This window comes from Sinocyclocheilus rhinocerous, unplaced genomic scaffold (genome assembly GCF_001515625.1).
Source record: "Sinocyclocheilus rhinocerous isolate Xijiao unplaced genomic scaffold, SAMN03320098_v1.1 scaffold887, whole genome shotgun sequence".
In the NCBI taxonomy this organism is placed as follows: domain Eukaryota; kingdom Metazoa; phylum Chordata; class Actinopteri; order Cypriniformes; family Cyprinidae; genus Sinocyclocheilus; species Sinocyclocheilus rhinocerous.
The window spans coordinates 1715693-1743116 of record NW_015634028.1 but is presented as its reverse complement, the minus strand read 5'-3'; the positions used below and the strand labels follow the sequence as shown (position 1 = coordinate 1743116).

Below are 27424 nucleotides of genomic sequence, written 5' to 3'. Positions count from 1 at the left end.
AGTTTTAGCAATGTGGTCTGAGAAATTCAGCTTATCATCAATCACAACTCCAAGGTTTCTAGCTGTTTTTGAAGGAGTTATGGTTGATGAGCCTAACTGGATGGTGAAATTTTGATATATATCAATATATCATTGATATATTCAAATTTTTGACTATATCAATGCAAGTAAATCAACTGAATTTAAATAATTTATATTACAAGGAGCTCAAAAGAAAACAAGCTTCATCAGTTTAAAAAGCTTTATATATTGAATCTTGTATTTATATCTGTATAGTTATAGCCTATTAATTTAAAGGCTTTATTGCATCAGATATGACAGGTGACGTGACATGTGGCCAAGTATGGTGACCCATACTCGGAATTAGTGCTCTGCATTTACACACACACACTGTGAACACACACCCGGAGCAGTGGGCAGCCATTTATGCTGCGGCGCCCGGGGAGCAGTTGGGGGTTCGGTGCCTTGCTCAAGGGCACCTCAGTCGTGGTATTGAAGGTGGGAGAGAGCGCTGTACATTCACTCCCCCCACCTACAATCCCCGACGGTACGAGACTCGAACCCACAACCTTTGGGTTATGAGTCCGACTCTCTAACCATTAGGCCACGACTTCCAAAGTAACGATATGTGTTACTTTGCTCAGAGCTGATTGGTCCAGCTTTGGTTTGAAATCTCAGAGTTTGCTCAAACTAAACGCAAACTTACCTGGGTAAAAACTGAAACCGGCTTCGTGCTACAGGCCACTGGATTACTACAAAGTTTCAGGTAGTTGTGTTAAATCCAGGTTGGAGCTAATCTCTGCAGGAAAGTGGATCTCAAGCTCCATAGTTGACTACCTCTGATCTAAAAGTTTCTAGGCAACAGCAGTTAGGTTTTTTTTCTTCTTTTCTCACCATTATTGCCGTTTATGTATTATTTTAAATAAACAGTGGTAGGTCTAATGGCTGTGCTCATATAAAAAAATAAAAATAAATAAATAAACAATTCACCCAAAAATGAAAATTTACTCCGAGATGAAGATGAGTTTGTTTCTTCATCAGAACAGATTTGGAGAAATTTAGCATTTCACCACTTACTCACCAGTGGGCCCTCTGCAGTGGATGGGTGCCGTCAGAATGAACTCAGACAGCTGGTTTTAAACATCACAATAATCCACAATACTCCAATCCATTTATTAATGTCTTGTGAAGTGAAAGGCTGCATAAAGCTACATAGAGCTATTTTGACACAACATATGTCACCTGTTTACAATCCCTTAATGGCTCTCACAGTACAGCTGCCTTTCAGAGGCCCGCACACATGGCTATTTGAAGCAGCCGTCTGTCAGTCAGTGAGTTTTGGTGGAATTCACATGGCTGTCCTTACCACATACATAATCGTGGTTCTAAATTCAATAAAACTAAATCAATACTGCATTTATTGTGCGTCGATTTAGAATCACTGGAGAAAGATTCATGATGGTTCGGAGAATATATATTTTTTTCTCCCACCACTAGGTGGTATGACATGTTGAATCACGGTATGAGTAAATATTATGTCTCGGTAAATGTACACAAAATAGTAAATTTTGCTGGAAATTCAATGTGAAAATGGGTTTAATTTAATAAACATGCAGTAATGTTATTATTGGGTCATCTAATTAAATACATTGCACATGAAAGGTATTTAATTTAATGTAATTTTTTTAAATCATTGCACTGGACACAAAAACAACATTATTCATTGTAACAAATTTATGTGTGTCATAATTTAAATATAACAAATACATTTATAAAGTAAAACTAATATTATATATAAAAAACATTTATATTATTCATATAGTCACACTGTTAGTTCCTACTCTAAATTCTAATTTAGATTCTGAAATGCTGAAGCTCACACCACATTTGAATCTGTTATATGAACATGTTATGTCGTGTAAAGAAGAAAGGATTGCTCTCTAATGGCCACAAGGATATATCACTGCAGTATAAATATTATTTAGCAAAATCTCTATTTTCTTCTATTTTCCTCTATTTACCTCTATTTACCTTCATTGCTTTGTTTTTTTTTTAACCCTTCCTTCGCTTGATTCAGTCTCTTGTTTTGTTTTTATTTTTCAGACTTTAACATCAATCGTTAAACTCATGAAGGAATGCTGGTACCAGAACCCATCAGCCAGACTTACAGCTTTACGCATCAAAAAGACTCTGACAAAAATTTATAATTCTTTGGACAAAATAAAAGCGGACATATGAACTACTTCCTTATGGAAGACATTAAAGGCCTTTTTACCGTGCCCAGTGGATGTCTCATCTGGAGAACAAACCGGAAAAAGAGATAGTCTGGGATTAGTGCTCTTATAGAGGCACATCATATTTATTTTGAATTTAAAAAGTGGGGCATATTTTGACATCCAAAGATGTTGTAGCGGGCATTTAAAAGACTGCAGACTGCTTTTCATATGGGAGTTATTTCTTTTAGCACACAGGATTTTTGAAGCATCTCGTTCTGTCACATTACAACAGCTGGGCATTTGAATAAACCGCTTTAGTGTTACAATTTACTTAAAAAAAAATGTAACCTTACAAACTTACAAATCAGACAGTTCTAGTTCATAATACAGCTACACCACATTCAACTGCAACTCTACAAATAAAAGAGACATTTTTTTTCATCCTGGCTCTTTATCATTGTCATTTATAGTGTAAGTATACAGTAAACATTACTCAGTCAATCTGTCATGAACAAATTATGAGTTTTAAGGTTGCACCTCAGTCTCTTTATGCACCTTCTGTTGTGTAATGTGTTAAATCTGAGAAGCTTTGTATATCACTGCACATTTAGCATTATGTATTTGTTTTTTGTTAGTTTCATATTGTTTGTAAATACAGATGCTGAACGAGTAAAAACAACTTAAATAAACCAACAAGATCCTGAATTTAAGAAACAGATATCTGTAAAGTGTTTTTGTTTATCAAATAATTCATGTAATTATTCAACAGATGAGAAACAGACTGATGTATACTTGGACCACCCTAGAATATTTATTTATAGATAATTTAATAGAATTTGATAGAAATAGTTATTTAAAACAATGAATAAATAAAAAGAGGAAGAATGGTTAAGAGGGTTACAGATTTAGCCTAAATTAAGTTGTTACTAGTTTGGTGCCGAATGTTTGTAGTTATTAATCATGTATATAAATATATTTCATGCTGTAGAAAGGCTCCAAGTGTTACTTGTTGGTTATCACTTTTTTTTTTTTTTTAAATACATGGAAAATGTGAAACAGGCTTGCACCCAGTTAAACATTGTTAGCCCAGTTAATAATAAAATAGGTTCAGTGTACCTGTTGTGTTCATGTTGAGTTGAAAAACACTTTTGCTGCTATTGGGATGGGAAACAGGTAAGGTTAGGGACAGGTTTGGTGATATGGTTAGGCTTAAGGGGTAGAGGTAGGGTCAACAGTGTAATTATACAGAAATTAATTACAGATGTAATTACAGGATGGTATTTTCAAATATAAGTACAATCTAAAAACATGTACCCAACATGTACCAAATTATTCTGGCAACATTGTTGACTTGATTGCACAGACACTATCTGAAGAGAACTGAACTGAGCTGGACGGTGACAATGAACAATGAACTGACTTTAACTGATAAACTGACTGTTTTCTATTGTCCTCGTGCATTATCAGCACACATTTTTCCTGTTTAACATTGTAAAGTTGCTTTGACACAATCTGTATTGTATAAAGTGCTATATAAATAAAGGTGACTTGACTTGATTAATTTAAATGTAAGTACATAGTAGTTAAGGACACTTAATATAAAGTGGGTCCATATATTATCGCTTAAAAGCCATAAATATAAATATGGCCATTCTATATTTCCTTTACCAAGGTTTATTGGTGTTTCACAGTCATGGCGTCTGAGTTTTTCTCTCTCTCTCTCTCTCTCTCTCTCTCTCTCTCTCTGTAATCCTCTTACATTAAGCCACAAGAGGCGGAGCAAGTCTCTCTGTACGTGTGTAGTTGCTTTGGGGTTTTATTTTGAGTGGAGCAATGCGAGCAGTCACTGTGGAAATGCAGCAGAATAGAGTCGTGATGATTTTGTCTATAAAGGTGGATGTATTGATGCGCGGACAGTAACAGATGTCATGTCTTATCTCAGGTGCTCAGAAGCGGTGCTTTTACTCTTCACGTTTGTGCAACTCACTGCAGGTACAGTTTCTGCCTTGCTAGTTCACTCTCTACTTTATTAAACTTGTTTTTAGACCAAAAGTGGAAGTATATTTGCAATTTCAACAGTAAGCAAAGCTGCAACTGTTAGTAAAGCTGAGTTCATAGTCATAATAATATGTTGTGTAATCATCTTATTTAGATGACGTTAGACTGCTGTGAACCTAATGACTGCCTCATTTGCTATGATTATGCTTACTTTTTTTTTAGACGGACTTCAGAGCATTATGTAATGAACTGGTTAAAGTCAAAAGATCAGACCAGTGCCTAGTGAAACAGGTGTTCACAGGTGTGTCCAGTTCACTTTAAAGCACAGACTTGGGTATTTACTTAGGAAAACACATCTCTAAAGGCTAATTTACACTGCACTGACAGACACTTAACTTACCAAGGGCGCTTGTTTTCACTGACTGAACATGTTCAATCTGCATTTATGATGTTCTGTAATCTGGTCCTTGTTTGTATTGGTTAGCATCTGTCAGTGGAGTGTGCATTAGTTCTAAGAAAGCATTTACTTTTTACAGACATAAGTAAATGGCCAAATACAGTATGATATTTTTATTTCAGTGCAGTTGGAATGAGAAGCAGTAAATACATGAAAAGAGTTGTTTGACCTTTATGAGGCAAAGTTTTAGTGAATGTTCAATCTAAGTATTCAGATATTTCGATATAGACTGCCATAAAAATGAAGATTAAGGTAGCAGTAATAATAATTACTATAGTGTAGTGTAAATTACCATCATATCTCGTTTGCCTTATGCAGTTTGTCTAGCACAAAAGAGTCAAAATGAGCTAAACAAAATAAAGCATGGCAGGGTGCATCAGAGTGCGGTCATGATTTGACACTTTAAGTTTCAGTGCAATAGGCAGTAGCGTTGTCAAGATATTCCATAAAACACTGTGCAGCTCCTTGATTTCAAATTTGACAATTACTTTATCTCTTTGAGATATCAACAAGTTTTTAATAGCATTTTACCAGCATGGTGTGATGATGATCTGTGTAAAATTTGGTGAAGATTGCACAAACCGTCTAGAAGTTTCAAATGGATAGTTTTGGACCTTGGTGGACAGACAAAAAGGCTGACTGTCGAAAACTGAATTTTGCTGGACAGGGTCGACCCATCCTACAGGTGATACAGGCAGTCGCCTGGAACCTTAACATGCCTGGATGATCTTGCGGGGAGAAATACATAACGGTCTTAGTACGGTTACTGCCGCGTAAAAATTAGTTGTTTTCAGTTAACAAAATACAATCAACAGCATATCTCACAAATGAGCAGTCGCAAATTACCACAGTGACGTTAAGCCTAAGAAAAGTAAAACATAACAGTATTTAAAAACAGCATTTTAATTTGCATAATTTATTCATGTTGTGTTTTTCATTGCTGGAGTATTGATATTATTATTCACAGATTCTAAATTTTCCTCAAAAGTGCTCAAGTTATCGGAAAATCCACAAAATAGGTCACAGAAAGGATTGCTTTGCAGCTATTTGAGGTTCTTTCTGTGTTTAAATCATGTTTGAATGGCAGAAACAGTGCTGTTGCCAAAGGCTTGTCACGTTTTCTCAAGAATAACCTTGACAACAAATTCAAAGACTATCAAGATAAAGACACACAAAAAACCTTTTTACATGGGAAAATTGAACTGAATTGAAATTGAAAATTGTTTGACTTGATATGCCATACTGAATGTAAAGAGACTGTCTCATGATTTTGGTCAAACTATTCATAAGTCTTCCATTGTTCAGTGTTCTGCTGAAACTCCTCACGGGTTTGAAGTCTATGAAGTATACCAAATTTCAGCTCAATATGCCAAAGCATTGTGGAGATACTCACATCCACTTTGGTATGCTTGCCAAATTCGTTAAAGCATTAAATTAGAATGGTTTGGTCTATCAAAAAGCTCTTGATACATTTTTGGCAGCATGGTCTGATGATGACCTGAGTCAATTTTCATGAAAATTAGAAAAACTAGGACAAGTTTGAATTTAAGAATTTAAAAAAAAAAATGTCATATGCAAAATGACGTCATAAGGTACATTTGACTTGGCATGAGCCAGTGAATCAGAGGAAAAAATAATTTTGTTTTTATAAACATTTACATTTTCATTTAGCAGTCGCTTTTAATCCAAAGCTACTTACAAATGAGGACAATAGAAGTAATCCAACCGACAAAAGAGCAATAATATGTAAGTGAAACATACACATAAGTGGTGTCAGTACAGGGTTTGAGATAGAGACTCCACTCACTTGCTATGTTTAGGTTATGGTTAATGATCAGACTTACCTCTATCTATGTGCTTCTAACTTTCCTATGAACAGTTCTATAAGCTGCCATAGACTGAAGAGCAGAAAAAGAAGAACACTTACAATAACAATAGGTGCCTATATGGAACTTCTGCTTGGCCCCTAATAATTTGCTATATTTATGTAGAGCTTTTCTTAGAGACTCAAAGCGTTTTACATTGTCAAAGCACATTTAAAGTGTCACAGCATTCACCTTGTGTTGATACTTAAAGTCTTCGAGGTTGCACTGTTTCTCTGTTGATTTGTCCTGCCTTAATTGCCCAAACCCAGACTTACATAATAGAATAATAGTTAATAGTGATCAAGACCGAAACTCCTATGACCATGGCTTTTAGTTTAGTGGTTATTGATCCAAACTCCTAATTCTGAAGATAAGAGTTAGGTTCTTAGGGGCTGTTGCATTGCATTGTAACTATTACATTGTAAAGCTTTACTAAACCTCTCCTCTGGGATCAATAAAGCACATTTGTTCATCTCAGATAATACCTTCACATAAAATGCAATCTAGAATATATTTGAATGTTTCAAATTTCACTTCAACTAACCACAGTGATGTCTTCTGCTTATAATTTGTTCTCTGTTTAATGTTTCAGTTGAGGTATTTGTCATAGTGTATTATAAATGAAGACATTTGCTTCATATTTATAATTCTATACCATCAGCTTGTTAGATTAGGTCTACTAACCTAAGGGTTCTAATATATTTCAACAGCTAATTAATGGAATTATTTAATTAATTAAATCATTATTTATTTATTTACAAGTGTGAGAGTTGCGTGTGAATTATATAAATTTAAATATTGCTTTCACAAAAAAAAGTAAATTACAAAAATAAGTAGAGAGAGAAAGAGTTGATTTAACTCCTTTCTTTAGTTATTAGAGCTATGGAGAAATACAAATCTATGAAAGGTAACTTCAGAATGCAGTGATCAGAATTTTTATATGCTGCTGTTGTCACATACTGAACAGTACCTAGAGCTGTTATGTACAAATGTTTATCTGGATGTGTAAGAAAGATCCTCCCCTTTTAGTTTTGGGAGCATATTTCAGATATTATCTTCAGATTTATGAGCTTGTTTTCAAGAGTAGGCTACATTTGAGCTCTTTGGAGAGAGAGCTGCTTCAGTTAGATGCGCTGGTTGTGTCTGTGCTGTATTTGGCATCTCCATGATGAATGAATTGCTTGACTGGTATATTACAACTGGGGTTGTAACAATTTTGTAACAGAAGTTCTGTATAAAATGGAATTAGTTTACTTTCTCAAAGACTACATGGAGGTGATAATTTTTGTCACAATGCAGCTTAAAGTTAATCTACACCACAGCGATTAGATTAGAATAAAATGATACATTTTTACAGTTATTAAGAAATTTTGATATACTTTATATATCAGTCCATAGACCTCCTAGATTACATTTGTAAACCTTCGGTTGAAAATAAATGCCTCAGAAAGAGGCAGCGCACACATATACAGCCATGCAGGTGTGTTACAGACAGCCTTAGATTATACTAAGCTGCATTATAGAGCTTTTCACTGCAGTCTGAGAGTAAGGACCTGCTTACATAACCTAAAAACCGCCTGTCACACAGCACAAATAGCAACTGGCCATGGGTTCTAAAAATATTTAAAAATATTTAACACTTCAATGTCAAATGACTCAAAATTGTATAATTTTGAGTTTGTATCACCTCTCATTATTTAGAATTTGAACCATGGAGTTTTTGCTTTTACGTAAAATTAACAACTAATAGTTTAGATTTACTGTATTAAAAACACAGGCCCCAAAGTCACTTGATGCAACAAAAATGTTGCACACATTTCTGGAGAGAATTGTTTTTCTTTTTCTCTTTGCTGCAGGAGTTGTGTTGCTATACCTTTTCTTATTATGATATCCCCAATGTGTTCTATTGGATTAAAGTGAGGTGACAACTTGGCCATAGTTTTTGCTTTATTTCTTTACAAAATCTTGTGCGATTTTGGCAGTGTGCTTTGCATTGCTATCATGCTGGAATAATCTTCTTCTGCCAAGCTTCTGCAGACTAGGAGTCATTTTATCAGCCAGCTTTTTTATATATCCACAGGCCATCTATAAAAATCATAATCTGAATCAGTTATCCATAAAATGTGGTTGATCTTCATTAAAGACACAATTGAACTATCGGTAAGCCCCCGCCCCCCTTAGTTACTGTTGCTTACTCGGACAAACAAGCAGAGTTGACAACTGTCAGTGTGAAAACCTTGTCCCAAGATGTTTTTGATAAATTTTGGACACAGAAGGACCACCATTCAAGTAGGACTTAAATATGCCATAGAGGGATATATAAAAGATTTTAAAATATTAAAAGATTAATTTGGAAGTGAGGGTTTACAGATCACAATGTAAGCGGGAGAACGAGGCATTATGGTCGACACGATCGCAGATGACAACATCCAGGGTTCATGTACCTCAGGGTAAGATTAAATTAATTTACATTTAACCAGTTTAATATGGAGAGGCACTGAAATGTAGACCTTCGTTTATGTGTTTTTGACCTACACTGTTAGCATCTCACTAACTTTAACGTTAGCTAGTTTTAGCCAGAGATACCTTGCTGAAGCACAAGATGACATTAATGTTCTGCTTGAGAAGATGAAAATTGTAACTTAATAAGAGTATGACAACCAGAAAATGAACATTTTCATCTTCATTGGGATTGGGGTTGAATGCTTAGGGACATTTTGCTTTTTTTTTTTATAGGATTTTTTTTATTTTATTTTGTTCTGTTTTGATAGGCCCATTCTCTTAGGATACCTGAAATCAGTGTTACAAGTACCCAAGGCACATCGTTTTCCATTTTTGTAGCATAAACCCCATCAAACCGATGAAAGCTTCGGATCTTCCAGTGTTTATCTATGGCGCTGAAACCTAAAGATGTCTGAGTTCCGGTCCCCGCGCAACTGATACTCAACTGCCATTGGCTCATCTGCATTCGAGGCGAGGGGCTTACCGATTGGTCAATTACAGACAAACACTATCTGACATAACTAATGACACATAAACAGTTGTACTTCTCAAAATTTTATTGAAGACATTGAGTGATCATTGACAGGGAAGGCTGGAACAAGTAAGTGAACCTTGGAAACTGGAGTCATTTAAAGGGGTCATATGATGCTACATGCACTTTTACAAGTTGTTTGAACTGAAATGTGTGTTGGCAGTGTGTGTACACAACCACCCTATAATGATAAAAATCCACCCAGTGTTTTTAAAAAAAATCTGGTTAAATGTTTTCCCCTTTCTCAAATCGAGCCGATCTCAGATGCCTGTCTGTGTGACGTCACATAGACAGGCCCCTCCCACGATAGTTTGATTGACAGTAGCGTTTCAGCACAGACTGGACTGGTGTCTTACCTTAGACCCGCCCTGAGTGAGCTGTCATCAGTCCGCCATTGTTTCACCGCTGGAGCAGTTGTAGACAAGAATGACTCCTAAGCGATTGAGGTGTTCTGTTGTTGGATGTAATAATGAACATAGCAGTCGTCATTTACTCCCGACATCTGAGCCGCTGAACTGGCAGTGGATTACATTGTTTCTGAAGGGAATGCGCCCCCGATCTACATATATGCGTCTTATGTTTGCACAAATCATTCATGATCCAGCCTCATCTACAGAAGAAGTGAGTATAATGTTTTGTAATGAATCTTTGCAAATCGCCTTTCCTAATAATGTGCTAATTAGCAAGTTTCACGATGAATGCGTAAAGTAAACAATGTAAACAGTCTCTCTAAAGTAAACTAAAGTAAACAGTCTCTCTGAGAGCAGCTGGAAAGAGAGGGGCGGAGTCAGCAGAGCTCATTAACATTTAAAGGAAAATGCTACAAAAACGGCTTGATCTAAAAAAGAGCTGTTTTAGACAGGGTAAAAAAGGTGTTTTTTACACTACCATTGAGAAATTTTAACCAAACTATGTTACAGACTTTTCATTAAGACCCTAAAGAATCATATCAACTTGTGGAAAATGGGCACCCTATGACCCCTTTAAAATAAAGTGTTACCCAAAATATAGCTAACCACCTTCAAATATAGCTAATTCAACTCACGATGACTAGGCAGCTCGAAAGAGAGGGGCGAGGTCAGCAGAGCTCATTAACATTTAAAGGAAAATGCTACAAAATTGGCTTGATCTGAAAAGAGCATTTTTGACAGGGTAAAAAAGGTGTTTTTTACACTACCATTGAGAAATTTTAACCAAACTATGTTACAGACTTTTCATTAAGACCCTAAAGAATCATATCAACTTTTGGAAAATGGGCATCCTATGACCCCTTTAAAGAGATGTGATCGATTGGAAGTGTGGGTTGCACAGGTACCTTGGTCTTTAAAAAAAGGCACACAAAGCCTTTTTACCAATCTATCTTTTGTTCTCAAGATATATTGGTTATTGTGAACCATCATTCACTGTTGATACTTTTCATAGGAGTGGTCCTCCTGTAATGATCACTCTGAAGGCCCTGATTTACTTCAAGCGAACAAAGAACGAACTGGTGTGATGTCCTCTCGAACAAAATCAGGCCAAAATAAAGTTTGTTTAGAGATTGATTCGGGAGTTCAAAACGGCTTACTAAAGCGAACTTTCCAGAAAAGTTGGTCCGTGGCAATTTTGTAGTAAGTAGGTGTGCACTAAGGGTTGAATGACTTCTGATTTTTTAAAGTAGACTTTTATGTGATGAAAGTCGAGTCGAAGTCGACTAGTCGCTGATGACATAATTAATGAACAAATAAGTCTGGAGCTGTGATAAACACCTTGTGCACAGCTATGGCATATGACACAGTGCTGCCCACATGGCTATTGCTCCTATAACAGCTAATTTTTAACAGTTCTTTTGTCTTTGAGTCGTTATGTTTCTCACAGATTTCTGCTCATTCTAAATCAGATACAGATAAAGTAGCACAGTAAAGATTACATTCATATGAATGCATTAGTGAGAGCGATTGCGTGTCTGAATTAATTCTACGTGGCAGCATCTCTCTACTATTTGTGAAGCTGTGGGATTTAGTTATTAAGAAATATATGCTTGAACTTTTCAGTTTCAAAGCTATTTTATTGAGAAATCACAGAACAGTGTTGACAATACATTTCCACACTGAATGATTCTGTGTGCGCGCGATCTGTGCGTGATGTACGAGCTACTGTCTGTAATGTGTGTGCATTACAGTGCAGCAGCACATTAGATTAGAACGGTGATTAACTTACCTACCTGTACAATAAGCGGTTTAAAACATACATTCTCCCGTTCAATTTCGAGCATCCAGTAATATAATCTCTCATGTCTTGTGGAGTGCTTTCAGAGTATGCATTTATTTGTCATTTTAACTGTTTGGAAACGGAGCGTAAATGTGGAAGTCCTTCAAAGATTTCTTATCCTGTTGTGCCCTCTATAGGACCAGCGACTAGTCGACGTTAAGCTTAATGTGTCATGGCAGAGCATTGAAGTCGACTAGTTGATTAGTCGGTGCAACCCCTAGTGTGCACTGAGGCTCAGCCCTCTTTGATTTGTAAATCTTCTTCAGTTTATTTCCTCTGTTGAATCCGTTGAGGTCAGACCTCTGCGAGTAAAAACATAAACATTGGAGAGCTGCTTTAAAGTAGAAATTGAAGTTGTAATTCTAATTGAAAGCAACTCTGACATGATTTTTTCATGTTTAATAATGTAAAGCTGTTTGGTTTAAAGCAATCTATTGTATAATGTGCCATATAAATAAACATGATGTGACTATTTGACTGGAGTGCTGAATTGCAGAGCTTGTGCAAAAAAAAAGAAAAAAGAATGAATGAATGAAAAGAAGCTTCGCTGTGAATATATCTGAGCCTCAAGAACACAATTGGCAATTCTGAAAGAGGTGAGGAAGAACCAAAGGATAACTGCAAAAGACCTGCAAAAAACTAAAAACTGCAGTCTTTGTAAGGCTTCAGAAAAGTTGGGTGATGCAACATGAGTGACAAAAGCACAGAAAAAGCTGAATAAATCAATGAAAAAATGGTATAAAAAGATGAAAGTACATGTTTTACTGAGTTCTGACCTTAAGTCAATTGAGATGCTGTTGCATCAAGACAACCCATAAATATTTATGAACTAAAACAGACTGGTGGGGAAGGATGGTCTAGAATTGTTCATAAGTTCAGAAAGTTTACTGCTAAAGGAAGATCTACAAGATACTAAAGTCAAGGGTTTACTTAATTTTCCACTCTGCACTGTGAATGATTAATGAATGTATTAAATAAAATGTCAAAAGTACAACTGTTACTGTGTTATTGGTTTAGTCAGATTGTGTTTGTCTACAATTGTGAGTTAAATTAAGACCAGACCACATTTTATGAGTAATAAATGCAGAAATAGCTACATTTTCAAATTATGGGGGAGACTAATGGGAGTGCTGGTGGATATTGAGCAGATATAAATCATCCTGGTAGAGATGAAGAATATTTAATGAATACCAGTACTTGAGGGACATTACTGGCCTGTTGTTTCAAATTAAATCCTCCTGTGGCTAGAAGATTTCATTAATTTGGATGATTTTGCCCTGGCTTCTTCCTGGCAACTGAAACATTAAAGTAAGTTGTCCACATAGAATTATTTTTCTATGCATTCTCAGACATATTCACTTGAGTGACTAGAGAACTGATCTCGATCGAGGTCTCTCCAGAGGAATCGTATGAGTAGGCTGTCCTCTGGTACTGTCCTCTGGTAGGCTGACCTCTGGTAGCACCTGCACATTATGAAACATGCCTCTAATGTCACTAATTAACATGACAGTATTTTCATGAAATCTCAGGAAGACAGACATCAGAGAAAGGCCTATTATGGGACCAGGGAGGAGCAACTGGTTGAGATTATTTCCTTCATGTTGAAATGAACAGTTGAACATGACTCTGTTCTTTATGTTATGCTGCCTCATATGGTGGCGCTCTTAGACCACCACTCTTTAGATTGATCCACTTGGTCAGGAGGTATCTCTTGTGCATATCCTGCCTCCTTTAACTTGTTCATCTCCACCTGGTAGGCTGCTGCTTGTGGATCTCTGGCTAACCACCGCCCTGTTCCTCTGAGACAAGGTAGAGTGGTATCTGAGGAGGCTGGTTGGAGAGTCATGTTTCACTCATAACAAGGGTGTGGCATATCTGGCTTCTCCATCTACCGTAACTCTAGTAGTCTTGGACTCAAGCAGTGAAATGGCCTCTTGATCTTGCTTCAAGTAAGCAATGACTTTTTTACTGTGGTAAGGGAGTATATCTAGTTGCAATCTCCCAACTTGTCTGTACAGGTCAGTATATGAGCCTGAAGTAGCTGTGAAGACACTGCTGGCTGCGATGGTGATGCTTAATGTCTTGGGTAGGACTTGGTGGTTTACCCTAGGCAGGTCTTGATAGTTGCAGGGCCGTTAGGCAGGCCTAGATGGACTGGCATTCTGGGCTAATAAGGTGAGGATAATCCAACCCTGTAAAGGAGGAGTGGTTGGACGGCTTCTGTCTGTGGCAATTGTAGACCCTGTATATGGTGGTATTTAAGATGTAACTCGTCAAGTCAAGTCAAGTCACCTTTATCTGTATAGCGCTTTATACAATACAGATTTGTGTCAAAGTAGATTTACAGTGTCAAACAGGACAATAGTTTGTCATTGTCTTCTTGCATTATTGACAGAGTCATTTTTCCAGCTAAAGTCAGTTCATTGATGATTCAATAGTGTCTGTGCAATCAGTCAGTCAAGCGTCCCCAACTAAGCAAGCCAAAGGCGACAGTGGCAAGGAACCAAAACTCCATCGGAGACAGAAATGGAGAAAAAACCTTGGGAGAAACCAGGCTCAGTCGGGGAGCCAGTTCTCCTCTGGCCAGATGAAACCAGCATGGCGTGGTTTAATTCCAGGGTGCAACACAGGTGCAGAGGACTTGTCTGGTTCCCGTGGTCTTGTGCCGACGGTTATCGAGGTGACAAGGTCTTCACACGGTATATGTCTCTGGGGCACATCTAGTTGACATGGTCTTCGCTGACATTCAGGGCTGTAGAGGTCGTCTCTAGGTGCTGATCCACCATCTGGTCTGGATATGGACTGGATCTGGGTGGCTACGGTGTCCATCTGATCTGGATACAGACTAGATCCGTATGGCTATGGTGACCTCAGAATAAGAATGAAAGAGACTAATATTAGCGCAGATGCCATTCTTCTTACGATGTAGCGAGTACATCGGGTGTTATAGGAAGTGTTCCCGGTTCCGGTTGACCTAATTTATGCAGCCTAACAATCCTTTAACGGATTTGATTTACACTGAACAAAAATATAAACGCAACACTTTTGTTTTTGCCCCCATTTTTCATGAGCTGAAATCAAAGATCTAAGACTTTTTCTATGTACACAAAAGGCCTATTTCTCTCAAATATTGTTCACAAATCTGTCTAAATCTGTGTTAGTGAGCACTTCTCCTTTGCCAAGATAATCCATCCATCTGACAGGTGTGGCATATCAAGATTCTGATTAGACATTAGCATGATTATTGCACAGGTGTGCCTTAGGCACCTAATTAATGCAGCCTAACAATCATTTAATGGATTTGAATTATAGAAATGCGATAGTGTATTATGTGTATGCCAGGTTAAAGAAATGGGTTTTTAATCTAGATTTAAACTGACAGAGTGTGTCTGCCTCCCGAACAACGGTAGGTAGATTGCTACAGAGTTTGGGTGCTAAATAGGAAAAGGATCTGCCGCCCGCAGTTGATTTTGATATTCTAGGTATTATCAAATGGCCAGAGTTTTGAGATCGCAGTGGACATGAAGGACTATAATGCAATATGAACTTGCTCAAGTATTGAGGAGCTAAACTATTCAGGGCTTTATAAGTAATTAGCAAGATTTTAAAATGTATACGATGTTCAATAGGGAGCCAGTGCAGAGTTGACAGAAACAGGCTAATATGTTTGTACTTCCTGGTTCTAGTAAGAACTCTAGCTGCTGCATTTTGGACCAGCTGGAGTTTGTTTATTAAGCACACAGAGCAACCACCCAATAAAGCATTGCAATCTAATTTATAATCTAACTCGTAAATTGAATATGTATGTCTCGACTAATCCCAGTGACTCTGCTGTGAAGGCTTGATGAATTCTGAATGAGTTTTTGAGTTTGGGCGCTGGCGACATCACTAAAGCACCTTACAATACTTGGAGGTTTTGTCTGACTGTATGTAGGATGAGCTCTTCTGGTTGACCAGTCAATCCAGCTGCCGAATAAAGGAGGATGGTGTGGTCAGACTGAGCATCCAATAGGGCATAAGTCTCTAAGCAGTGATTGCCGTTTCTCAAGAATACTGTACAGATCTTCAACAAAACTCGTCAGCTGCTGGTGAACCGATCTGTGTGCAGCATATCTGTGGTAGTGTTCAGGAAGCAGAAGGTCCAACCTTAGGCATCCAAGTGAAGGCTCGATTTTTAACCTCATGGAGGGGACATACAGGTGTCTGCGATTACAACTCTTGCAGAGAGTCCTGTGGTTACACTGTATGGCTTGATGTGCTCTTGTGTGGATGATTCAGTCAACATGGGACTGCATTATATTCTGCAACATCTTGAAAGACCTGGGACTTAATCAAGGATCTTGTTTGTAGACTTCAGTTCGGCCTGCAATACCATCATGCATGACCTTCTCTCAGACAAACTGACCCAGCTCTCTGTGCCCACCCCAATCTGTCATTGGATCACCAGCTTCCTGACAGCCAGGCAGCAGCTATTGAGGCTGGGGAAACTCACATCCAGGACTTTCATGATCAGCACTGGTGCCCCTCAGGGATGTGTGCTCTCCCCACTGCTCTTCTCCCTGTATATGAAGAAATGCACTGAAAAAGACCCCTCTGTCAAGCTCCTGAAATTTGCAGATAACACCATGGCCTCATATGCAACGGAGATGAGTCTGCTTACAGAAAGGAGGTAAAAGAGCTGGCTCTCTGGTGCAGTTACAACAAGCTGAACACGCTCAAATCAGTGGAGATGAATGTAGACTTCAGGAGGAAACCCCCTGCACTCCCCCTACTCACCATCATGAACAGCACTGTGGCAGCAGTAGAGTCATTCAGGTTCCTGAGCACCACCATCTCTCAGGACCTGAAGTGGGACACTCACATAGACTCCATTGCTAAAACGCCAAGCAGAGGTTGTACTTCATTTGCCAACTGTGTTCATCAATAACTGTTTGGTTTGGTTCAACTACCAAATCAGACATCAAGAGACTACAACGGACAGTCAGGACTGCTGAGAAGTTTATTAGTTCAATTAGCCCAACCTCCAAGGTCTTTACACCTCAAGAGTGAGGAAAAGGGCTAAGAAAATCACTTTGGACCCCACACACCCAGCTCACTGGTCGGCGCTACAGAGCACTGACATCTGTTGTTTAAGCTGGAGAAGGACATTCACTGGCAATGGACTCGACAGTAGAAGTTGATGCATTGCTCTCCGCGGTACTTTTTCGAGATGTTTTACCATGCTGTGCTGCCCTTTCAGGTGTTTTAACAAATTGGATGTGGAGTTTTTTGTGGTGAAAAGGTTTTCTTCCCCCCACATAGTTGACATCACACAATAATGTTCTTGCCTTTGACAGAAATAAACTCAAAACAATGATTATATTTCCAGCTACAGAATGCTTTCTTTTCTCTTTCCATGCTGAGTTAGTTGATAGTACCTGCCTCGTAGGCGCTTACCAGTCAAAGTAGGTCTTAGGTAGATGAAGTTGCATGTGCGACAGGTAGGCATCGACCTGAGACTTACTTTGAAAAAAGCTATTTCTCTTTTTACAATGTAGATGATAAAACACTGCATTCTGTCGGCAATGATGTAACGCAGAGGTAACGTACAGTGACCTGGTCTTGGAACTATACTCTAATTACTATTTTGGAAATTATAATGCGTTAAATTACTCCTTTACTAAAAAAGAAATCAAATTACAGTAACACATTACTTAAGTACTAAGTAATGTGTTACTGCCCAACACTGATGGCAGAGTGGAGTGCAGAGTGGTTAGGAGCAGGGTTTGAAATTAACACCCCCCAACCCGCCAAATGCGGGTAAAAATCAGCTGTGGGGGGTAACGTTGTCAAATCACTAGCCAATTTGGCGGGTTACTTTTCTTCACTCTTTAAATTCTTGGGGAAGTTAATGTAAGCAAAATCTGTGTAGATTTAGTGCAAATACTGAACTTGTGAGTCATCATGATATATTAAATACAGACTAATTGAGCAGCATCTGTGCATACCTAACTTACTTGAACATACACGCGCTGGTTTCCTTTGCATTAAGGCAATAGCGAAGACTCAAAAAATGACTTAAGACTCAGACACTCTGTGATTTTCTTACTGTCCAGCTGAACTCTCCTGATATCATGCACTTTGATCCCACCAATGTCTTAAATTTAGTCATATCAAATTTAAGGCCAAAAAAGTCTTAAATGGTACAACAAAGTCTTAATTATGATTTTAAGAGGTCTTAAATTTGGGGACAGAAAGACAAGAATTGCGATATAGCTTAATGTGATGATTAAACTTCAAAAGGCTATGATTTTATTGAATAAATATGAGCGCTGCATGTTTCAGATGCTGCATTCAAGTCCTCCTGGGAAGTTCGTGTTTACGAGTTGACAAGCTATATTTACGACGTCAGGTGTGTTCAAGTCACTTTGGTCGGAAACAAAATTTAACGATTTAACTTTTCTACATTAAATTCAACTATTTATTTTTAACTCTACATCTACAAAATGATGAACAAAGAATGTGCATCAAAGTGTTTCTGCAAAGGAGAAGTGCTCACTAACACAGATTTAGACAGATTTGTGAACAATATTTGAGAGAAATAGGCCTTTTGTGTACATAGAAAAAGTCTTAGATCTTTGAGTTCAGCTCATGAAAAATGGGGGCAAAAACAAAAGTGTTGCGTTTATAATTTTGTTCAGTGTATATTCTAAGGTAATTATACAATAATATAATATTTTATTAATTTCAACAAATTTACCGTCAATACAGACACTGCATATCTCTAGTCTTTGGCTTTCTCACTGAGTTTCCCCAACTCGGAAACTTAGGGCTTAAAGAAAATTGAGTTTCCCACTCGTAAAAATGACTTTGTGGTGGTGTTCATGTGCATTCAACACATAAATACGATCTATCCGACATGACTTGAATGCACCAAAAGTCCAACGGCAGTACATTAGCGAAGTCCCAGTGCATGTGCTGTGAACTGCATCCTATGAATACTAAACTGTTAAAGGAAAAATACTGAATCATCAGCGTACTGCATCTTAAAGTGACAATATATGTCTTAAAGTCAATACATGCATTCATTGTGGTAGTCCTAGCTAGGTACATGGCAAACAGGCTAGACCCTACATTTAAAAAAAAAAAAAAAAAGATCCTGCTAAAAAATACAGCAAAAATGTAAACATATTTAGGCAAGGCAAGTTTATTTATGTAGCACATTTCTTACACAAAGGTAATTAAAAGTGCTTTACATAAAACGGGATTAAAATAATCATAAAATAAAAACAACAGAGAAATACAAATAGCATAATAAATAAAAATAATAAAAGCAAAGAATAAAATTAATTAAAAATGTATTTAAAATGTATTAAAACAGTTAAGAATAAAAAAGAGGTTACACAAATTACAGTGCAATTAGTCGGACATAGCACAGGGCTCATTGAGTAAATGCACAACTAAACAGATGTGTTTTGAGTCTGGATTTAAATGTGGCTACTGTTTTAGCACATCTGAGCTATTCTGGAAGCTGGTTCCAACTGCAGGTGGCATAATAGCTAAAAGCTGACTTACCTGGCTTTGAGTGTTGGCTTGGTATTTCTAATTGACTTGATCCTAATGATCTGAGTGGTCTTCTAGGTTTCTATGCAGTGTGCATATTTTTAAGGTGCTTGGCCATTATGTGATTTATAAACAAGTTTTAATGATTTAAAATCAAATCTTAATGTAACTGGAAGCCAGTGTAAAGACTTGAAGACTGGTGGGATATGCTCAGTCGATGGGGTGATAAGGCTGTAAATCTATTTTACAAACAACCTGTAAATTGTACAGTTTACAACGGTAAAAATAAATAAATACAATTTAAATAAATAAACAAACACACAAACAAACAAACCTGTCCTTTTCTGTAGATTTAATAAATCCACACTGTTTCTTAAACCTGTTTTGTACGTTACTCACAACATCAACCATGGCCATATTGAAGTGCCTGATCCAAAAAAGATTTCAGCTGAAGTGGACCATTTATCTGGTCAACATGTTGTGTGACAAAACATTTGTTCCCTGATATGTGGAATGCATTTTCAAATCTGACAGACATAGACATATTTATTTTTCTATACTGTTAAAACAAGCAACACAACTATCAATACAGGATTTCATTTAGCCATACAACACAAAATGACTTGATTTTATATATTTTATACAGTATATTTTATTTTATATGAATGATATAATAATAATAATAATTGACATCTTTTCAATATTGAATAAATTAGAGTATTCTGGGAAATTAAGTGTTCTTCCACCATGGTCCATAAAATAAAATTGTAAAGTTCATAAAGTAAAATTGCTGTTTTTAAATTGCTGCAAAACATTTGATTAATTAATACATTATTTATGACTAAATTAATTACATTGCATTTATTTGCATTTGGATTTCTCAATTCTCATTCTCATTTAAAAAAAATAAATTTCCATCCTGTTTCACTTACTTCAAATTCAGGAATTGAATTAGACATGGTACACCACATGGTATTTAGGATTTATTGTTTCACTGCTGGAAAATGCAATACCTTGACAATACATTAATTTCATTCAACAATGGTTACATATAATTGTTTTTACTGTGCCTAAGGACTTTTATCCTAATAAAAGGATATATATATATATATATATATATATATATATATGGCAAATATCAATCTGTTAATCTTTTTTTCTCAGCCTTAAAGTGTGTGTGTCACTTGTGTGTAAACCACACCTGTGAGACGGAGGCAGAAGGAGCATGTTGGAACTCAGTAATGCTCATAAATGGGAAGGAGGAGGCAGTGAAGTCTTGCCTGTCCCCATCAGAGCTCAAGGGTCAGGTGTTCTGCTACAGCTCCCGAAACGTCTCCAAACGCAACTGCTGCTTTACAGACTTCTGCAACAATGAGACGCTGCACCTCAGTCCAGGTATGGCAGGCCATTTGAATCGCATTCTGAAACTGTCTGGTTCTAAAGAGTGCTATATAGAATTAAGCGTTATTAACAGTTTTATTTTGACTGTAAGGCTTTTGTGAGCAGAATAACAAATCTTTTTTGCTCAGTAAATGGAAACCAGCAACGTCTTAAAACCATCATGTCTTGGTCTCTTGATCACAACACATTTGAAGTGTTTATCCTCTTCTTCCACCAACATGACATACCAAGGTTGGCTGGGTCACTAGCGGATAGCCGAAAGTTATTAATACTGTGTGTATCCTAGCAAGGCAGTTGAAATCCTCTGAGCAGCTATCTAACAGGCCGTCACACGGGACTGCTGGCTTGAGATTGGTGCACCAGAGTAAAGGTCAGCAAAGGCAATCCTTTGTGCCTGACCATTTCAGAAAAAAAAAAAAAAAAAAATTAACAAAACTTTTTAAAAGATTAATTTCAATTTCAAAGTAGCATAGCCACAAAACATCATAACTACATTCGGGGACTCCTTTATTCAGATGGTGGTTCTGAATTATGAGGTTTTCATTGGGTGAACTATTGGCTGATATTTGAACTGAAATGACACTGATAATGTCATACCCACAAAAGATTGTCAAAGGCTAAAAGTTTTAAATTGGAAGTTAGGACAGTGAACTGTTGTCTAAGATAGTGAGACAGTAGGCTATCTATGGATCAACAATTTTAATGACATCATTCTGCGCTTCAGCTCATCAGATTTTCATCACACACACACACATTTATATGTATATCACACACACATTTATAAATAAATATATATATACACATACATACATATATACTGTATATATATATATATATATATATATATATACTGTATATGACGACGGCGATGGTGACGACATAGAGGCAGCATGAGATCCAAATGCTAGAAGTTTAATATAGCACTCAGCGAGCAAATACAAATCACAAGACAATATCGTAGATGAAGAGACAAGTAGATTTTGTGTAAACGTGAGATCAGTCGATTACCATGATGGTGGTGTAACCGTTAGATGCAGGGTCGATGCGGGATTTGCAGGGGCTGGAGCAGGCCGGCTGGAAGTTCACTAGGGGTTTCCGATCGAGCACAGACTGACAAACCTTGGCAAAATTAACGGCATCCCTGTTGATATTCAGCCACCAGAATGCATTACGTTGTGGTTCGGTGGATACCAGGATGTCTAGAGCTTAGTGAAGTGTGGACCCACTGCAAAGTTTCATGGTGTACAGCTTGAGGAACATATTGTCAATTAGGAGAGCCTTCTGGTGGTGGTGGGTCATCTTGTTGTGCTCGTTGAATCTCCTCCATAATATCCCAACTGCTCTGTGCAATGACTACGGAAGGCTGTAAGATAGGCATGATAAGATGGTCGATCTGTTCAGGATCATGCCTGCGTGAGAGTGCATCTTCCTTGTTGCCTGGATGGTATGTTACGGTGAAATTGAAGCGGGTAAAGAATAAGGACCATTTGGCCTGCCTGGGATTCATATGTTTGACTCCTTTGATATATTCAAGGTTCTTGTGATCAGTGATAATCTGGAAAGGACGAGTAGCCCCCTTTAACCAGTGACGCCATTCTTTGAGTGCTGCCTTCATCGAGAGAAGTTCCTTATTGCCCACATTGTAATTCCTCTCAGCAGCATTTAATTTTAGTGAGAAGAAAGCACAGAGATGAAGCTTACTGGGGTTGCCGTGGCGTTGCGAGAGTACCGCACCGATCCCACAATCTGAGGCATCTACTTCTACTACAATGGGCAGTTCTGGGTCTGGGTGTTTCAAGATGGGTGCAAGATGGGAAAGCTGGTTTTGAGATTCTCACAGGATTTAACTTCTGCCCCATTCCACTTTAATTTAGTGGGGTTGCCTTTGAGTAGGGAGGTCAATGGTGCTGCGATCAGACTGTAGTTGCGGATGAACCTGCAATAAAATTTGGTGAATCCTAGGAACCGTTGGAGTTCTTTAATTGGCTTTGGAAGGGGCCATTCAGAGACTGTTCAAACTTTAGAATCATCCATTTCAACTCCTTGATGGCTGATGATATATCCCAGAAATGAGGTCTTGCAAAAATGAAACTCACATTTCTCCAGCTTGGCAGTGGTAACCAGTGGTAACAGATATCAATACTTGACAGTGACGTTGTTCAAACCCCAATAGTCTATGCAAGGAAGAAGGCTGCCGTCTTTCTTTTCAATCCAATCTGACAATTTTGCAGTAATTTACTGCATTTAATGTGTGAAAGTATCTAATGGCCTTTGTTAATTATTGAATGTTGGTTAAACGGAAATTGTAGTCATGTTTTCTTTCCTATTGTGACAAAATATGAATGAAACTGCTCCTTAAACACAAAAAAATGTCAGGGTGCAACTGGATTGTTGTTGTGTTTGGTAATTGCTGCGCTCTCATGTGAGTGTCAAGTTGCCCAGCCCTTGCACATGCACAGATCATCAAAGAAGAGACTGCAGAAGATATTGGTGAAAGGGGATGATCATGCTTTGTGATAAAAGATTATGAGGGCACATTATTTTTTTTTAAATAATGATGCACATAGATAAATCATTTATAATTTGTGATTTATTTAATACAGAAGTGTGACATCATATCTTGTAGCTAAAATCTAAATCAGTCACTTATGTTCTTAATTAGCGCTTATGTTCTTAAAGATATTATATATTATATATTACACATTTATTTTGAAAAATAATATTCCCATAATTCTGTCATTTAGGAGTTATTCCAGATTATGGTAAACATTCAAATAAATTTTATACAAATGTATTATTACATTTCTTTAATATTTATTGACTAGAGTGAAATCAATGTTATGTAGTGGGAGCATTCTGAAATGTAAAGGTTCATTTCCATTATCTGCCTGTGCATAAGACATTGCTTGTGTTTCTTCCAATGAAAGTATTGGCTAAAAATGTGATTTTCCATGAAACTATTACAGTCTTGGCCAATGGACAGTGTATGTTCTGCCTCTGTTGTTGTGCAAATACATTTTCACAGTTATTGGTGCTGGAGTTCATCAGGTTGTAGGTCAAGCATTGTGAAACTCAAGGCCCTGTTGAAAATATGACACACAGCATCTGTAACATCACAGGGCACAGAACTACAATTACTGTTACCATGGTTACTGCAACTACTGCATCTTTAGGGCTTGCATAAGATCTGAAAGCCTCTAAAATAATAGAGGAGACGGAAAAACATTTTAATAAAGGTTGTTTATTTACATACTATTTAAAGGTTGTTTTGGTGCAGTTTTCACAAGCAAGTTGTACATTTTCAATAATCTTAGTACTCATCTCACAACAGATCATTAAAATTAAAATTTTCAAACATTTCAGTATGTTTTTAATTGCATTAGTACAAAACAAAATCACAAAGTATCACAAAGAGTTTCACAGTACAAAATAAGTGTTAACTGTAATAACTGTAATGAAAGAATGAGATCAGGTTTTGAAGATGTGAAAACTGCACCAATTGTTAGTCCCACTCACTGGACTTTTCGCTTTGAAAATGTCCCAAAACATCTAAGAAGCAATGTAATATCTTTTTGTAGAAATGTCGACACAAACATGTTTCTCGTTGAAAATTATGAATATCTGAACATTTTAAACACTGGATTCCTTTGGATTTACTCATACCGGACAAATCTAAAATATATATATTTTTCTTTGGTGAGTGTGCCGTTATGGTGTATGTGAAAATTTCCTTTTTTAAATAGCCAATAGTGTTTAGTTTACATCATATTGCTGTAGTAACAGCTTCATGATGTTTATAAGATAATAGTAATGGTGATGATGTGCAGTTTGAAAAGCTTGTAGTTTATGTTGCCGCATGGCTCCAGTGTTGTTTCCTCACCTCAATTTGTCAGTGCTGTTTATAATGTAAAGGTTTTCTAACTTTTTGAGATGCTTGATCCCTTCTATAATTCTTAAAAATACAACATTTTGTTTAGAAATCAAATGGGTTGGATATGTTTTGTAGTCTGCACCAACTAACACATGTGACCTCTGTACTGGAGCACACTGTGTGCATGCTTTCACTATCCCCTATTTCCTTTGTATGATGGGTGCCCAATGTTCCTGGGAATCTACCTTCCTACAAACTTTAGCTCTAACCCTAACCATATAGAGCTCTATCCATCCATCCATTCTCTAAACTTGTCCTCTCTAGGGTCGTGGAGATACTGGAACGTATCCCAGCATCTCGGGCCACAGGCGGGGAAAACATCCTGTACAGATGAGATGACCAGTCTATCACAGGCTATCACATAGAAAATCTGATGAGAAGCTGAAGTGCAGAATGATGTCATCAAAGTTTTTCATCCGTCATGGTCATAGAGATTGACTCTAATTTTCAAAATTTTGGACAATAAGAATTCTTTGTGAATAATGCAGAGAAATGCTCAGTAACTGATGACATAAATGCATACTAGACATAAATGCAACGTGATACAACCAATGAAAACTCCCAGTACTAATAGATGAAATATCAACACTCAAATAAGACCATTAGTTTACTTTTGTATAAGAAAAAATATGTAAGGAATAATTGACAGTGGACCCCTGAATTATGGTAATGCGGCCATGACAAAAAGTGTAGAGAGAGAGAGAGCAAGAATGACAAAGAGAGCATGCTCTCAAAGTGGAAATTGTTGGTCATTTTTTGTACTATTGATTATCATATTTATTTGCTCAGCCAATGTATTTATTTATTTTTATGGTAACACTTTACAATAAGGTTCATTAGCTAATGTTAGTTAATGTATAAACTAACATGAACAAACAATGAACAATACATTTATTGCAGTATTTATTCATCTTTGTTAATGTTAGTTAATGAAAATACAGTCGTTCTTTGTTAGTTCATGTTAATTCACAGTGCATTAACTAATGTTAACAAGCAGAGCCTTTGATTTTAATAATGCATTAATAAACGATGAAATTAACATTATATAAGATTAATAAACACTGTAGAAGTATTGTTCATGCTTAGTTCATGTTAACTAAAGTAGTTAACTAATGTTAACTAATGAAACTTATTGTAAAGTGTTACCATTTTTATTTCATGTGAGTGGTTCTTGACCAGAACAAGATACAGTATAGTAGACCTTATAACATGAACTGATAGCTCAGTGCTTTTCACTGAGCCCAAAACATATTTGTTTCACACTTGTGAGTATATAATTCGGCATTGATTTGTTGTGCTGTTTTACATTGCGTTTGGTTGTGAAAGGACCTAAAGTATGAGCAATAGTAATAGTGATTCTTTCTTTCCTTAGCAGAAACCACTAAATATCAATATGATGGTTATGAATTGCTGAATCCTTAAAGCTCTGTATGAATTTGTATTTGAAACTGTCCGGTGTTTATTAATCCTACAGGCAGCTGAGCTCATCTATGAAATGCACCTTTCTGAAATATGTGCTGCTCTCTATTTATCTCTACAGAGACTCTATGAAGTTTCCTTCATTGGCTAATAGCCATTTTGTGTCCCAAGTCGACTGACTTACCGGCTGTTTTAGTAAATGGAGGCAAAAGGGAAAATGTGTTTTGAAATACCTTACTCTAGTTGTTGTCACTGGTGACCCTGTACACGTGGGCAGGTCATGGCCCACTGGCCAATTTCAAAAACTCAACTTTTTCAAAGACTCAATTAAAGCTCACATAGTCTGCATAGTTGCTTATAGTACTAATTGTAATGCATTTATGACAGACAGTTTTGACCCAATATATAAAAAGTCTCATTCTATAGACATGTTTTTGCTGAAAACTACCAGGTATTTGTGATGGTATTCTCACCCACTCTGTGTCTCAAAGACAGCAGCTAAAAGTTATCTCTGATTCTTATTGTTGATGGCATCTCACACCTCAGTCTGCAAGGAATGTGTTTCTAACTAATAATTTATTTCAGAGTCTTACTAATAAAATTAAGTGTTGAGTGTGAGCTTGTGATTTGAATAAATTCTGTTGTGCTGAGATGCAGAGGTTTAGATGATGATCAGTGTCATTCACTATTTGGCCTGACTGGAAAGAGTTCAGATTTCATATCCAGTCCATTTCACAACCAGTTGTCTAACTTTTCTCCCCTGAGCCTCTGACACTCAAGCCGAGGGTGTGATCAGATCATAGTGGTCTGGGATGGATTGGACATAGGGAGCTTTTGCTAAAGCTGTCAAAAAATATTTATTTATAATCTTTTTTTATATTGGCTTGTCTGTCTTTCTATCTGATAGACTGTGCAATGAACAACAAATTCCAGGCCCCTCTCTGACTGCAAAAGTGGAGAAAGGATTTGATTTGGTCATTTTGATTGGATCTTGGTGGACAAGCACAGTGGCTTTCAAACTTTTTTAAGAGCAACCTTTTTAAATTGACGCAACCCATATGTGACCCTGGACCACAAAACCAGTCTTAAGTCGCTGGGGTATATTTGTAGCAATAGCCAAAAATACATTGTATGGGTTAAAATTATAGATTTTTCTTTTATGCCAAAAATCATTAAGACATTAAGTAAAGATCATGTTCCATGAAGATATTTTGTAAATTTCCTACCGTAAATAAATAAAAACTTCATTTTTGATTAGTAATATGCATTGCCTAGACCTTCATTTGGACAACTTTAAAGGTGATTTTCTCA

The 27424-nt window shown here is 37.0% G+C and overlaps 2 protein-coding genes across 4 annotated transcripts in view; both read left to right on the top strand.

Moving 5' to 3' along the window:
• Positions 1-2628, top strand: part of LOC107745260 (activin receptor type-1-like) — a 27125-nt gene extending 24497 nt beyond the window's left edge. The window contains exon 10 of the mRNA XM_016559110.1: positions 2104-2628. Within this exon, the coding sequence (XP_016414596.1) occupies positions 2104-2238 (135 nt within the window). The 3' untranslated portion in view covers positions 2239-2628. The remainder of the gene's footprint in view (positions 1-2103) is intronic.
• Positions 2629-4040: 1412 nt separating this feature from the next.
• The window catches only part of LOC107745259 (activin receptor type-1C-like), a 50496-nt gene continuing 27112 nt past the window's right edge, over positions 4041-27424 (top strand). For all 3 annotated transcript variants that reach the window (XM_016559109.1, XM_016559108.1, XM_016559107.1), the window contains exons 1-2: positions 4041-4208; positions 20527-20757. In XM_016559109.1, the coding sequence (XP_016414595.1) occupies positions 4145-4208; positions 20527-20757 (295 nt within the window). In that variant the 5' untranslated portion in view covers positions 4041-4144. The remainder of the gene's footprint in view (positions 4209-20526; positions 20758-27424) is intronic.